Source organism: Chiloscyllium plagiosum, unplaced genomic scaffold (genome assembly GCF_037043375.1).
Source record: "Chiloscyllium plagiosum isolate Xiang-an unplaced genomic scaffold, Cpla_swu_hap1 HiC_scaffold_1, whole genome shotgun sequence".
NCBI lineage: Eukaryota > Metazoa > Chordata > Chondrichthyes > Orectolobiformes > Hemiscylliidae > Chiloscyllium > Chiloscyllium plagiosum.
Window position 1 is genome coordinate 163,520,209 of NW_028270139.1, and position 13,887 is coordinate 163,534,095.

Sequence of the window (13,887 nt, forward strand, 5' to 3'; positions counted from 1 at the left end):
CTTACCTGGTCTGGCCTACACGTGACTCCAGACCCACAGCAATGTGGGTGATTCCTAACTGCCCTCTGGGCAATTAGGGATGGGCTATAAATACTGGCCTAGCCAGTGACACCCTTATCCCATCAATTAATGAAAAAAGATCAGACTGGTGAATGGCACAGAAGGCTGGAGGGGCTGAATGGCCTGTTCCCCTTCCTAGTTCTTATGTTCTTCTACTTATTTCACAGTGACTGCTGGTGGACAATACTGAGAGCGAGACAGAGAGAGAGAGAGAGAGAGAGAAGGAGACCATTTAACAGTCGGAAAATTGAACTTTCCACAACTCAGGATGTGTGGAGACAGGAAGACATTGTCGGCTGTGCTTTGGTGGTGAACACATCAGTTCCTTATTCCTTTCATCCAGGCAGTGCCTCCAAGCTGCCATTTCCAAATCACCTCATAACATGTTCTATGTAGTCAGAATAAACCCCACCAGTCATTGCAGCTGGCACCCATTCAAGACAAATATTATACTTGTTGTAAACTAAATTAAAAGCAGTGAGAATGTTTTCTGTTCAACACAGAGCCTTGAGCCTCTGAGTCAGGGCTGTGAGGCAGGAGGCGAAGGGATCGCTGCTCGGGGTGTGTGGCTGTTTTCTACGGATAGGAAAGACTGAAATATTGGCCCCGTTCTCTGCTTCGGGAGACCGGATGTTCCCATTGGAAAGCGCACTGCGGAACGCTGTGGAAGGACCCGACGCTAGGTCTTGGTGGTGGGGGTGGGTGGGGAGGAACTGCCCAACTGGGGGGGAATTCTGATGGGCGACTGCTTAACCCCTTCCTCAAATATCTCCCCCTCTGAGTTCCAGCAGGAGAGAGCGGACAGTTCCGGTAAACTCAGCGGGATAGTTACCCCGGAGACGTCAGCACCAGAAACCTAGTTCGACTCCTGTGTGCGACAGAAGGTGAAGGGCTGCTGAAAATTCCGACCAATCTTGTCCATCGTTTCACCTTGCCCCCCACCCCACCCCAAGGCTACTTTTATAAGAATTGACCATTGGAAAAGGAACATGGTACAGGAAGAAGAAGGGTTTAGAAGGATATGAACCAAATGCTGGCAAATAGGACTAGATTAGGTTAGGATATCTGGTTGGCATGGATGAGTTGGACTGAAGGGTCTGTTTCTGTGCTGTGACTCTCAGACTCTGTAACACTTTTATCCTGTTGGAGGAGAGTGTGTCGAAGGATTGGCAAGTGGACCCTGATTAGTTAAGACAGTTACCACGGGGAACATTCCCAGGATGCTGGGTGAGGGAGGGAGATGGGTAACTACATGACTGAAAAGTACCTCCCCATCAACAGCATGATTGTCCCCTCCAAACCCCCTAATACCGTCCCCACTCCTCCGTGCCCTCAACCCTGCGCCCCTCCTTGTTGAATAGCCCCTGACCCACCAACTGACCTGACTGGCCCCAACTGGACCCATTTGCCCTCCCAACCCACACAACTAGATGCCACACTCAATTCAGCAAACTACCAGTCTAACCCCTTGTCACTCCCCTCACAGGCACATGTAACCACCTACTTTTGGCGGGTCCAGACCCAATGGCCTGAATGGTCATCTCTACAATGCATTATTCTGTGATCCCCGAACTGTAAGGCTATAAAACCAGAAGATAATGGAGCAGAATTAGCCCATTCGGCCCATCGAGTCTGCACCATCATTTGATCGTGGCTGATACGTTTCTCAACCCCATTCTCCTGCCTTCTCCCTGTAACCCTTGACCCCCTTACCAATCAGGAGCCTATATATCTCTGTCTTAAATACACTCAATGACTTGGCCTCCCCAGCCCTCTGTGACAATGAGTTCCACAGATTCCCCACCCTCTGGCTGAAGAAATTCCTCCTCATCTCAGTTCGAAAGGGTCATCCCCTCACTCTGAGGCTGTGCCCTTGTGTCCTAGTCTCTCCTACCCATGGAAACATCTCCACATCCACTCTATCCAGGCCTCTCAGTATTCTCTGAGTTTCAACCAGATCCACTGCCACTCCACTCCCTCACACACCCATCCTTTGCCCCCTTTACACACTTGGCTTAAACAGTTGGCTTCCCTCTGCGGCTTTTCAAAGATTTTTTGGGTTATTTAAACACTAATTTGGAACTAAATCCAATCAGCCATGATCTTACTAAATGACAGAATAGGTGCAATGGGCCGAATGGCTCACGCTTTCAGTTCAGATGTTCCTTAACAGGGGTACAGCAGCTGAAACAGCAATAACAAGGGGGTGCAGCTTCTGCACACATTCAGCTTCCTGGGGGGGGGACACACTACTAATCACCAATCCCGAACAGTATAACCTTCACAGAAACAGGAGGAAGGGAAGAGTGTTGTTTTTTTATTGGATCAGATGCAGGAGGAAGTTTCTGATCCTGATTGGATATCTCCTGTTCATTATTTCTTCCATTTGCTGTTGGAGGCAAAGACAATGTGACCAAGTACAGGGCTACGGGGAGAGAGTGGGGCAGTGGGATTGGTTTGAGATTGATACAGGGCTTTGGGGAAAGAGTGAGGCAAAGGGATTAGTTTGCGATCATACAGGGTTATGGGGAAAGAGTGGGGCAGTGGGATTGGTTTGGGATGGATACAGGGCTATGGGGAGAGTCATAGAGATGTATAGCACGGAAACAGCCCCTTCGGTCCAACCCATCCATGCCGACCAGATATCCGAACCCAGTCTGGTCCCACCTACCAGCACCTAGCCCATATCCCCCCAAACCCTTCCTATTCATATACCCATCCAGATGCCTTTTAAATGTTGCAATTGTACCAGCCTCCACCACTTCCTCTGGCAGCTCATTCCATACACGTACCACCCTCTGCGTGAAAAAGTTGACAATCAATTCTCTTTTATATCTTTCCCCTCACACCCTAAACCTATGTCCTCTAGATCTGGACTCCCCGACCCCAGGGAAAAGAATTTGTCTATTGACCCTATCCATGCCCCTCATGATTTTATACACCTCTATCAGGTCACCCCTCAGCCTCCGACGATCCAGGGAAAACAGCCACAGCCTGTTCAGCCTCTCCCTGTAGCTCAGATCCTCCAACCCTGGCAACATCCTTGTAAATCTTTTCAGAACCCTTTCAAGTTTCACAACACCTTTCCGATAGGAAGGAGACCAGAATTGCACACAATGTTCCAACAGTGGCCTGACCAATGTCCTGTACAGCTGCAACATGACCTCCCAACTCCTGTACTCAATACTCTGACCAATAAAGGAAAGCATACCAAACGCCTTCTTCACTATCCTATCTACCTGCGATCCACTTTCAAGGAGCTATGAACCTGCCCTCCAAGGTCTCTTTGTACAGCAACACTCCCTAGGACCTTACCATTAAGTGTTTAAGTCCTGCTAAGATTTGCTTTCCCAAAATGCAGCACCTCGCATTTATCTGAATTAAACTCCATCTGCCACTTCTCAGCCCATTGGCCCATCAGATCAAGATCCCATTGTAATCTAAGGTAACCTTCTTCGCTGTCTACTACACCTCCAATTTTGGTGACATCTGCAAACTTACTAACTGTACCTTTTATGCTCACATCCAAATCATTTATATAAATGATGAAAAGTAGAGGGCCCAGCACCGATCCTTGTGGCACTCCACTGGTCACAGGCCTCCAGTCTGAAAAACAACCCTCCACCACCAACCTTTGTCTTCTACCTTTGAGCCAGTTCTGTCTCCAAATGGCTAGTTCTCCCTGTATTCCGTGAGATCTAACCTTGCTAATCAATCTCCCATAGGGAACCTTGTCGAACGCCTTACTGAAGCTCAAATAGATCAGATCTACTGTCTGCCCTCATCATTCCTCTTTGTTACTTCTTCAAAAAACTCAATCAAGTTTGTGGGACATGATTTCCCATGCACAAAGCCATGTTGACTATCCCGAATCAGTCCTTGCCTTTCCAAATATATGTAAATTCTGTCCCTCAGGATTCCCTCCAACAACTTGCCCACCACCAACATCAGGCTCACTGGTCTATAGTTCCCTGACTTGTCCTTACCACCCTTCTTAAACAATGGCACCACGTTAGCCAACTCCAGTCTTCCAGCACCTCACCTGTGACTATCAATGATCCAAATATCTCAGTAAAAGGCCCAGCAATCACTTCTCCAGCTTCCCAACAAGTTCTAGGGTACACCGGAGCAGATCATGGAGATTTGGGGCAGTGGGTTTAGTTTGGTGATTGATACAGGGCTATGGGCAGAGAGTGGGGCAGTGGGATTAGTCTAGGATCAATGCAGGGCTATGGGGAGAGAGTGGGGCAGTGGGATTAGTTTGGGATTGATACAGGACTATGGGGAGTGAGTGGAGCAGTGGGATTAGTTTGGGATTGATTCAGGACTATGGGGAGTGAGTGGAGCAGTGGGATTAGTTTGGGATTGATACAGGACTATGGGGAGTGAGTGGAGCAGTGGGATTAGTTTGGGATTGATACAGGACTATGGGGAGTGAGTGGGGCAGTGGGACTAGTTTGGGATTGATACAGGACTATGGGGAGAGAGTGGGGCAGTGGGACTAGTTTAGGATTGATACAGGACTATGGGGAGAGAGTGGGGCAGTGGGATTAGTTTGGGATTGATACGGGGCTATGGGAGTGAGTGGGGAACTGTGATTAGTTTGGGATTGATACAGGGCTATGGGGAGAGAGTCGGGCAGTGGGATTAGTTTGGGATTGATACAGGACTATGGGGAAAGTGGGGCAGTGGGATTAGTCTGGGATTGATACAGGGCTATGGGGAGAGAGTCGGGCCTTGGGATTAGTTTGGGATTGATACAGGACTAAGGGGAGAGTGGGGCAGTGGGATTAGTTTGGGATTGATACAGGGCTATGGGGAGGGTGGGGCAGTGGGATTAGTTTGGGATTGATACAGGGCTATGGGGAGAGAGTGGGGCAGTGGGATTAGTTTGGGATTGATACAGGGCTATGGGAGAGAGTGGGACAGTGGGATTATTTTGGGATTGATACAGGGCTATGGGGAGTTGGTGGGACAGTGGGATTAGTTTGGGATTTCTTACAGGACTATGGGGAGAGTGGGGCAGTGGGATTAGTTTGGGATTGATACAGGGCTATGGGGAGAGAGTGGGGCAGTGGGATTAGTTTGGGATTGATACAGGGCTATGGGGAGAGAGTCGGGCAGTGGGATTAGTTTGGGATTGATACAGGACTATGGGGAAAGTGGGGCAGTGGGATTAGTCTGGGATTGATACAGGGCTATGGGGAGAGAGTCGGGCCTTGGGATTAGTTTGGGATTGATACAGGACTAAGGGGAGAGTGGGGCAGTGGGATTAGTTTGGGATTGATACAGGGCTATGGGGAGGGTGGGGCAGTGGGATTAGTTTGGGATTGATACAGGGCTATGGGGAGAGAGTGGGGCAGTGGGATTAGTTTGGGATTGATACAGGGCTATGGGAGAGAGTGGGACAGTGGGATTATTTTGGGATTGATACAGGGCTATGGGGAGTTGGTGGGACAGTGGGATTAGTTTGGGATTTCTTACAGGACTATGGGGAGAGTGGGGCAGTGGGATTAGTTTGGGATTGATACAGGGCTATGGGGAGAGAGTGGGGCAGTGGGATTAGTTTGGGATTGATACAGGGCTATGGGGAGAGATTGGGGCAGTGGGATTAGTTTGGGATTGATACAGGGCTATGGGGAGAGATTGGGGCAGTGGGATTAGTTTGGGATTGATACAGGTCTATGGGGAGAGTGGGGCAGTGGGATTAGTTTGGGATTGATACAGGGCTATGGGGAGAGAGTGGGGCAGTGGGATTAGTTTGGGATTGATACAGGGTTATGGAGGCGGAGTGGGGCAGTGGGATTAGTTTGGGATTGATACAGGGTTATGGAGGCGGAGTGGGGCAGTGGGATTAGTTTGGAATTGCTCCTTGGATGCTGCCTGACCAGCTATGCTTTCCCAACGCCACTCATTTTAGGCTCTGGAATAAGGCCATGGATGTATTTGAAAACAAGAATGAGAATTTTATTTGGAACAGGAACTCTGGGGGTGATTGGTGACAGCTCAGGGCCCCTGGAAGAGCTGAAGCTAGTGGAGGAGACAATGCCCAGGAGGATGTTGGACTGAATCCCTGTCGCGGTAACACTCCGCGTTCAACAGTGGCTGAGTCGGGGCTGGGGGAGGTGTTGAGAGAGAGTAAACCATGAGCTCCACATATGGGAATGGTGGGAAACTCAGCTGCCTCTTCGTGGGACGGTAACCTGGGAACGGGTGAACCGGTGGGAGTGTTCGAAAGACCCTTTTAAGGGAGGGCGGTGGGGAATGGAGACTTCGGAAGGGCCTGAATCGGGCCTGAATTTTTTATTCATTCTTGCAACAAGGACGTCGTTGTTTGGATCAGCATTTATTGCCCATACTAGGGGGGGGGGTGGCAGATAAGAGTCAACCAGGTTGCTGTGGGTCTGGAGTCACATGTAGGCCAGACCTTGTAAGGAGGGCAGTTTCCTTCCCGAAAGGACATCAGTGAACCGAATGGTAATCGATAATGGATTCATGGTCTTCGTTCGGCTGTTAATGCTGGATTTTTATTGAATTTAAATTTCACCATCTGCTGTTGCGGGGTTCAAACCTGGGTGCTAAGGTCATTACCAGTGTCTCTGGATTAACAGTCCAGTGATAATGCCAGGAGGCCATCATCTCACCTGGGGAGGGGACATACGGACTGCACGGAGAGGTATCACTGGATCCCAGAACTGAGAGAGATTCACTTACCAGTGCACCTTCCAGAGCGAAGACTGCGGAAGGTCCAGCCTTCTCCAGGGGCTCCATGCGGCGTCTCCATCTCCGACGTCGGAAGGTATCCGTCTTCCTCTGTTTCAGGTGGAATTTCCAACCAAAGAGAGAGGCATACTCCCAGCCTTCCATCTCCAAATCTTCAGCCTTGGTCTGCGGGAAGGAAACAGTCACAGGTGCCCAATGAGAGTGTGTGGAAGGGTGCCATTTGGCCCATCGGGGGCTGTGCTGGCTCCCTGCACAGGTTTCTTTGGGAGGCACACAGTAACACTCTGAAGGAACTGAAGGGAGGTGAGGTTGAGAGGTGTGCCCCAGCTACACCGGCAGGCATCACCCTCTGGGTTGGGATTTCCTTTTGGGCTTTGCATCTGAGTCAGTTTCTGCACCATTCCACGTCACACCACCCTCCCAAACCAAGTAATATTCACCTCGATCCATCATCAATTCAACAATTTTCTTAAAGCTTGGCTTTGTCAGAGGGATTTCACCAGTTTCCTCTTTTCCCCTTCCCCCACCTCACCCCTGTTCCAACCTTCCAGCTCAGCACTGTCCCCATGACCTGTCCTACCTGCCAATCTCCCTTCCACATATCCACTCCACCCTCCCCTCTGACCTATCACCTCCATCCCTACCCCCATCCACCTATTGTACTCTTTGCTCCTTTCTCCCCGCCCCACCCCCCTCTCATTTATCTCTCCATCCTGGAGGCTTCCTGCCTCTATTCCTGATGAAGGGCTTTTGCCCGAAACGTTGATTTTCCTGCTCCTCGGATGCTGCCTGACCTGCTGTACTTTTCCAGCACCACTCTGATCTAAACTCTGGTTTCCAGCATCTGCAGTCATTGTTTTTACCTTTGTCAGAGGGAGGACATGCCTTACAAATTTGATTGAATTTTTCAAAGAGGTGACCGAGTGCATCAATGAGGGTAATGCAGCTGATGCAATTTATATGGATTTCAACAAGATACATAAGAGGTCTCACGTGGGAGACTGATATAGAAGGTAAAATCACACAGGATCCAGGGTGATGTGGCAAGTTGAATCCCATGCCAGGAAACAGAGGGTAGGAGGCTGTTTGTGTGCCACTGGTGTACCATGGGGATCAGGGCTGGCTGCCTTATTGATTGTGATCTTCAGAAATAGTGGAGATGAGGTTGTGTGGCGGCAGGGGGGAGTGGGGTGGGATGATCAGTAAGTTTACGGCTGACACTAAGATCAGTTGGGTGACAGTGAGAAGGAAGGCATGAGGTTATAGGAAACGTCGATTCTCCTGCTCCTTGGATGCTGCCTGACCTGTTGTGATAGATTATAGGATATAGACAGATTAGTCAGATAGGCAGATCCACGGCAGATGGAACTTAGGAATGTAGGAACGGGAGTAGGTCATTAATCCCCTTGAGGAGAAAGTGAGGACTGCAGATGCTGGAGATCAGAGCTGAAAATGTGTTGCTGGAAAAGCGCAGCAGGTCAGGCAGCATCCAGGGAACAGGAGAATTGACGTTTCGGGCATGAGCCCTTTTTCAGGAGCCCTTCATTCCTGAAGAAGGGCTCATGCCCGAAACGTCGATTCTCCTGCCCCTTGGATGCTGCCTGACCTGCTGCGCTTTTCCAGCAACACATTTTCAGCATTAACCCCCTTGAGCCAGTCCACCATTCCATACAATCATGGCTGGTCTGTGGCTTAACTCCTGCTTTGGGCCCATACCCCTTGATACCTTTGCTTAATTTTATTGGTTTCCGATTTAGCAATTGATGAAGGGCTTATGCCCGAAACATCGATTCTCCTGCTCCTCAGATGCCGCCTGACCTGCTGTGCTTTTCCAGCCCCACACTCTCGATTCTGACCTCCAGCATCTGCAGTCCTCACTTTCTCCTACCTGACTATTTTCTGCACCTGTTCACGGTACTTTAAAGAGCTATGCACCTGAATCTCAAATCCCGTTGAACATTCACTGTATATAATTTTGTGCCTTCCAGAAAATATCCGGATCTATCCTTTCTCAGTCAGATACGGATAACCTCACACTTGCTTATATTAAAACCCACCTGCTACAGCTTTGCCCAATCACCTTATCTATCAATATCCTGTTGTAATTTTATGCTGGCCACAATCCTGCCCAATTTGGTATTCCCAGCAAATTTTGATATTTGACTTCTTGTGCCATTATCCAAGATGTTCATGAATACTGTGAATAACTGAGGCAGCAACACAGATCCCCGTGGGACACCGCTAGTCACATCCTGCCAATTTGAGTACTTACCTGTTATTCTAACTCTCTGTTTCCCACCACTCAACAAATTCCTTTCCATGTCAGTAATTTGCCCTCAATTCTGTGGGTTAGCTAACCATCCCCTGTGTGAGACTTCATCAAAAGCTTTCTGGAAGTCCATATGGACAGCATCCATTGACTTACCTCTGCCCACCATCTTTGTCACCTCTTCAAAAAGCTCTATGAGGTTTTACAGGCATGGCCTATTCTTCATGAATCTATGCTGACTCTCTCTGATTGACGGATTTTTTTTTTCAAGATGATCAGTTACTCCGTTCTTGATTATAGATTCTAGCAATTTCCCCACCACTGGTGTTAGGCTAACTGATCTCTAATAGCCTGGTTTCCCTCTGTCACCCTTCTTAAATCGAGTGACATGAGCAACTTTCCAATCCAGAGGTCCAACTCCTAAATCCAGGGAACTCTGAAAGATCATGGTTAGGGCATCAGCACCGATGCCTTCCAATCTCCTTTAACACTTGATAGAAACCATCAGGTCCTAGGGATTGGTTATTCCTCAGTTCCACTAATTTCCCCGTGGCTGATTATTAACCCTGGTGATTGTGACGTGATGCATTTTGGAGGAAGGAGCAAGACAAGGGAGTACTCAATTAGGAGAAAGTGAGGACTGCAGATGCTGGAGATTAGAGTCGAGAGTGTGGTGCTGGAAAAGCACAGCAGGTCAGGCAGCATCCGAGGAGCGAGAGAATTGACGTTTCAGGCATAAGCCCTTTATCAGCCCTCTCTGATGAAGGGCTTATGCCTGAGATGTTGATTCTCCTGTTCCTTGGATGCTGCCTGACCATCTTTGATTTTCCAGCAACACACTCTCAACAAGGGAGTATTCAATGAATGGCAGGACGACAGGAAGCTCAGAGGAACAGAGGGATCTTGGGGTGTTCATCCACAGAACCCTGAAGATTAATAGGATAATGAAGAAGGCACTGGAGATACTTGCCTTTATCAGCCAAGGCACAGATTATAAGTGCATGGAGATCATGTTGGAGCTGTCTAGAACTGGTTAGGCCCCAGCTGGAGTACTGTGTGCAGTTCCAGTCCCTACCCTGTTGGAAGGACATGAGTGCACTGGACAAGGTGCAGAGGAAGACCCACCAGGATATGGTCTGGGATGCAGCATTTCAGCCATGAAGAGAGGCTGGATAAGCTCGGGTTGTTTTTTTTGGAGCAGAGGAGACTGAGGGGGTGGGAACGTGATAGAGGCATATACGATAATGAGGGGCATGGACACCCAGTTGAAGGGTCGATAACAAGGGGACATAATGATAAAGTGAAATATCGGTGGTGTGCAGGGGATTTGAGGAACGCTTCCTCCCCCAGAGGGTTGGGGGGGGGGGGGGGTATGGAATGCATTGCCTGGGGGAGGGTCGTTGAGGTGAGAAATCTCACAACCTTCAGAAAGTACCTGGACAAGCACTTGACGTGTCAGAACATTTAAGCTTGTGGGCCAAGTGGGGAAAAAAACGGGAGTAGTGTAAAGGGGTTGGCACAGGCTCGATGGGCCGAAGGGCCAAGGAAAACTGAGGCTTGTGAAAGGGACAATCAGCGATGGCATGGTACAAAACTAGGACCAAGAAGCAGATAAGCAAAAAGATTAAATTATTCTGTCCATAACACAGATTCTTCTATTTCAATGTTATATTCCTCTCACTCCAGTCAGACCATTCTCAGTGTTCACAGTGAATGGGCAACTTTAATCTTCATGTAGATTGGGATAGTCTGAGGTAGCCATAAACAGAAGTAGGCCATTTAACTAAATAGTGAGGATGCGGGAGGGGTTTCAGTTGCATGGAAAATTATGGAAAAAGTTAAAGACAGGAAGGGCTCAGCAGAGAGCACTAAACTTTTCAGAACAAGTCAGAGAGTAAGGAAAGGGTCAGGAATCTAACTTCAGGGACAGCAGATAAAGGGACAACTCTGAGAAGGGGGATACAGTCAACAGAGGTCTGAGGGTGTTGTGCTTAAGGACACGCAGTACAGGAAACAAGGGAAATAAGCTTGGAGCGCAGATTGAAATTGGCGGATACGATGCTGTGGGTATCGCAGAGACATGGCTGCAAGGGGAAGAGGACTGGGAGCTAAAGATACACATCCTACCAAAAGGGTAGGCAGATGGGCAGAGGGAGCAGGCTGGCCTTGTTCGTAAGAAATTAAGTCGACAGCAAGATGTGATACAGGTTCAGAAGGTGTAGAATCTGTGTGGGTCGGGCTGAGGAACCGCAAAGGGAAAATAGACCCTGGTGGGAGTTGTGTACAGGCCATCGTCAGGATGTGGGGCAGGAAATAAACCAGGAGCTAAAACAGGCATGTCAGAAAGGTATTGTTACAATAATCATGGGGGACTTCAATATGAGGGTGGACTGAGAAAATCAGGTTAGTAGCTGATCACAAGAAATGGAATTTGTGGAATGTGTACAATTCTTTTTGGAGCAGCTTGTGGTACAGTCCACTAAGGAACAGGCAATTCTGGATTTGGTGATGTGTGATGAGGCAGAGTTTATCAGGGAGCTTAAGGTGAAGGAACCCCCAGGGAACAGTGAGCATAATATGATAGAATTCACCGTGCAGTTAGAGAGGGAGAACCTGGAATCAGGTGTAACAGTATTCTAATAGAGTAAAGGTAACGACAAAGACGTGAGGGAGGAGCTGGCCAGAGTGGATTGGAAGGGGAGCCCAGCAGGGAAAGTGGTGGACCAGCAATGGCAGGGATTTCTGGGAGTAATTCAGGGAGACACAGCAGATATACGTCCCAAGGAAGAAAAAACATACCAAGGGGAGGATGAGGCTGACAAGGGAAGTCAGGGACAGCATAAAAGCAAAGAGAAAGCACACGATGTGGTGAAGATTAGCGGGAAGACCTTAAAAACCAGCAGAGATTGTTATGGATGAGATTGTGGAGTATTTAGAAGGGCTTGGTAAAATAGGGCTGCATCAGCACTGCTTCTCTAAGGGGAGATCACGCCTGACAAATCTGTTAGAATTCTCTGAGGAGGTAACGAACAAGTTATACAAAGGAGAGGTAGGGACATGATCCTTGCAAAGCCTTTGACATGGTGCCGCACAGGAGGCTGCTCAATAAGATCAGAGCCCATGGTGCTCAAGGCAAGGTACTGGTGTGGATAGAGGATTGGCTGACTGGCAGAAGGCAGAGAGTGGGGATAAAGGGGTCTTTTTCAAGATGGCAGCCAGTGGTTAGTGGAGTTCAGGGGGGGTCAGTGTTGGGACCACAACTATTCATGTTATATGTTCGCGATCTGGACGAAGGAACTGGGGGTATTGTTGCCAAGTTTACAGTTGACACACAGATAGGTGGAGGGACAGATGGTGGTGAGGAAGTGGGGATGCTGCAGAAGGGCTTGGACAGGATAGGAGAGTGGACAGATGGACAATGTGGAAAAGTGTGAGGCTATGTCTTTGGTCGGAGGAATAGAGGCACAGGCTACTTTCTAAATGGGGAAAGGTTTTGAAAATCTGAAGCACAAAGGAACATGGGAGAACAAGTTCAGGATTCTCTTAAGGTCAACATGCAGGTTCAAGTCGGCAGTTAAGAGTACAGATGGAAAATTGTGAGCAGTTTTGGGCCCTGTATCTAAGGAAGGATGTGCTGGTGTTGGAGGTCATTTACAAGAATGGCTTGTCATATGAGGAGGGCTTGTCATATGAGGAGTGGTTGAGGACTCTGGGTCTGTACTCGATGGATGAGGGGGGACCTGATTGGAGCTTACAGAATACTGAGAGGCCTGGACAGAGTGGACGGGGAGAAGATGTTTCCATCAGTAGGAGAGACTCGGACCCGAGGGCACAGCCTCAGAGCGAGGGGACAAACCTTTAGAACTGAGATGAGGAGGAATGCCTTCAGCCGGAGGCTGGGGAATCTGTGGAACTCATTGCCACAGAGGGCTGGGGAGGGCAAGTCATTGAGTGTATTTAAGACAGAGATAGATAGGCTCTTGATGAGTCAAGGGTTACAGGGAGAAAGCAGGAGAACGGGGTTGAGAAACATATCAGCCATGATCGAATGCTGGAGAAGACATGATGGGCCAAATGGCCTAATTCTATATTATAGTCCTATGGTCCCCAACACGTCTCCCTCAAACACTCCCAGGACAGGAACGGCACAGGACTAGATACAACGTAATGCTCTCTCTACACTGTCCCAACTAAACACCCCCAGGACAAGGACAGCACGGGGTTAGATACAGAGTAAAGCTCCCTCTACACTGTCCCCATCAAACACTCCCAGGACAGGGACAGCACAGGGTTAGATACAGAGTAAAGCTCCCTCTACACTGTCCCCATCAAACACTCCCAGGACAGGGACAGCACGGGGTTGGATACAGAGTAAAGCTGCCTCTAAGCTGTCTGAATGGGAGTGAGTGTCAGATTGTTCACTCCGGTCAGTGAAATTCAACGCTGATAAATATGTGGTAGCACATTCCAGTAGGAAGAACAGGGGAGGTCACTCATTACTTGGAGGGTTCATGCAATAGAGTCATAGAGTCACCAGAACAGACCCTTCAGTTCAAATCTAGTTCCATTTGCCAGCCCTTGGCCCATACCAATCTAAACCCTTCCTATTCATATACCCATCCAGATGCCTTTTAAATGTTGTAATTGTACCCACCTCTACCACTTCCTCTGGCAGCTCATTCCATTCATGTACCACCCTCTGCGTGAAAAAATTGCCACTTAGGTCTCTTTTATATCTTTACCCTCTCACCTTTAACCTATGATCTAGTTACAGAGTCATAGAGTCCTACAGCAGGGAGTCAGGCCCTTCCGCCCAATCTGGTCCATACTGACCA

The 13,887-nt window shown here is 48.8% G+C and overlaps 1 protein-coding gene across 6 annotated transcripts in view; it reads right to left on the reverse strand.

Annotated features, from left to right (window-relative positions):
* The window catches only part of dysf (dysferlin, limb girdle muscular dystrophy 2B (autosomal recessive)), a 407,686-nt gene that overhangs the window by 143,869 nt on the left and 249,930 nt on the right, over positions 1 to 13,887 (reverse strand). For all 6 annotated transcript variants that reach the window (XM_087991921.1, XM_087991945.1, XM_087991926.1 and 3 more), the window contains one exon: positions 6,775 to 6,948. In XM_087991921.1, coding sequence (XP_087848047.1) covers positions 6,775 to 6,948 — 174 coding nt within the window. The remainder of the gene's footprint in view (positions 1 to 6,774; positions 6,949 to 13,887) is intronic.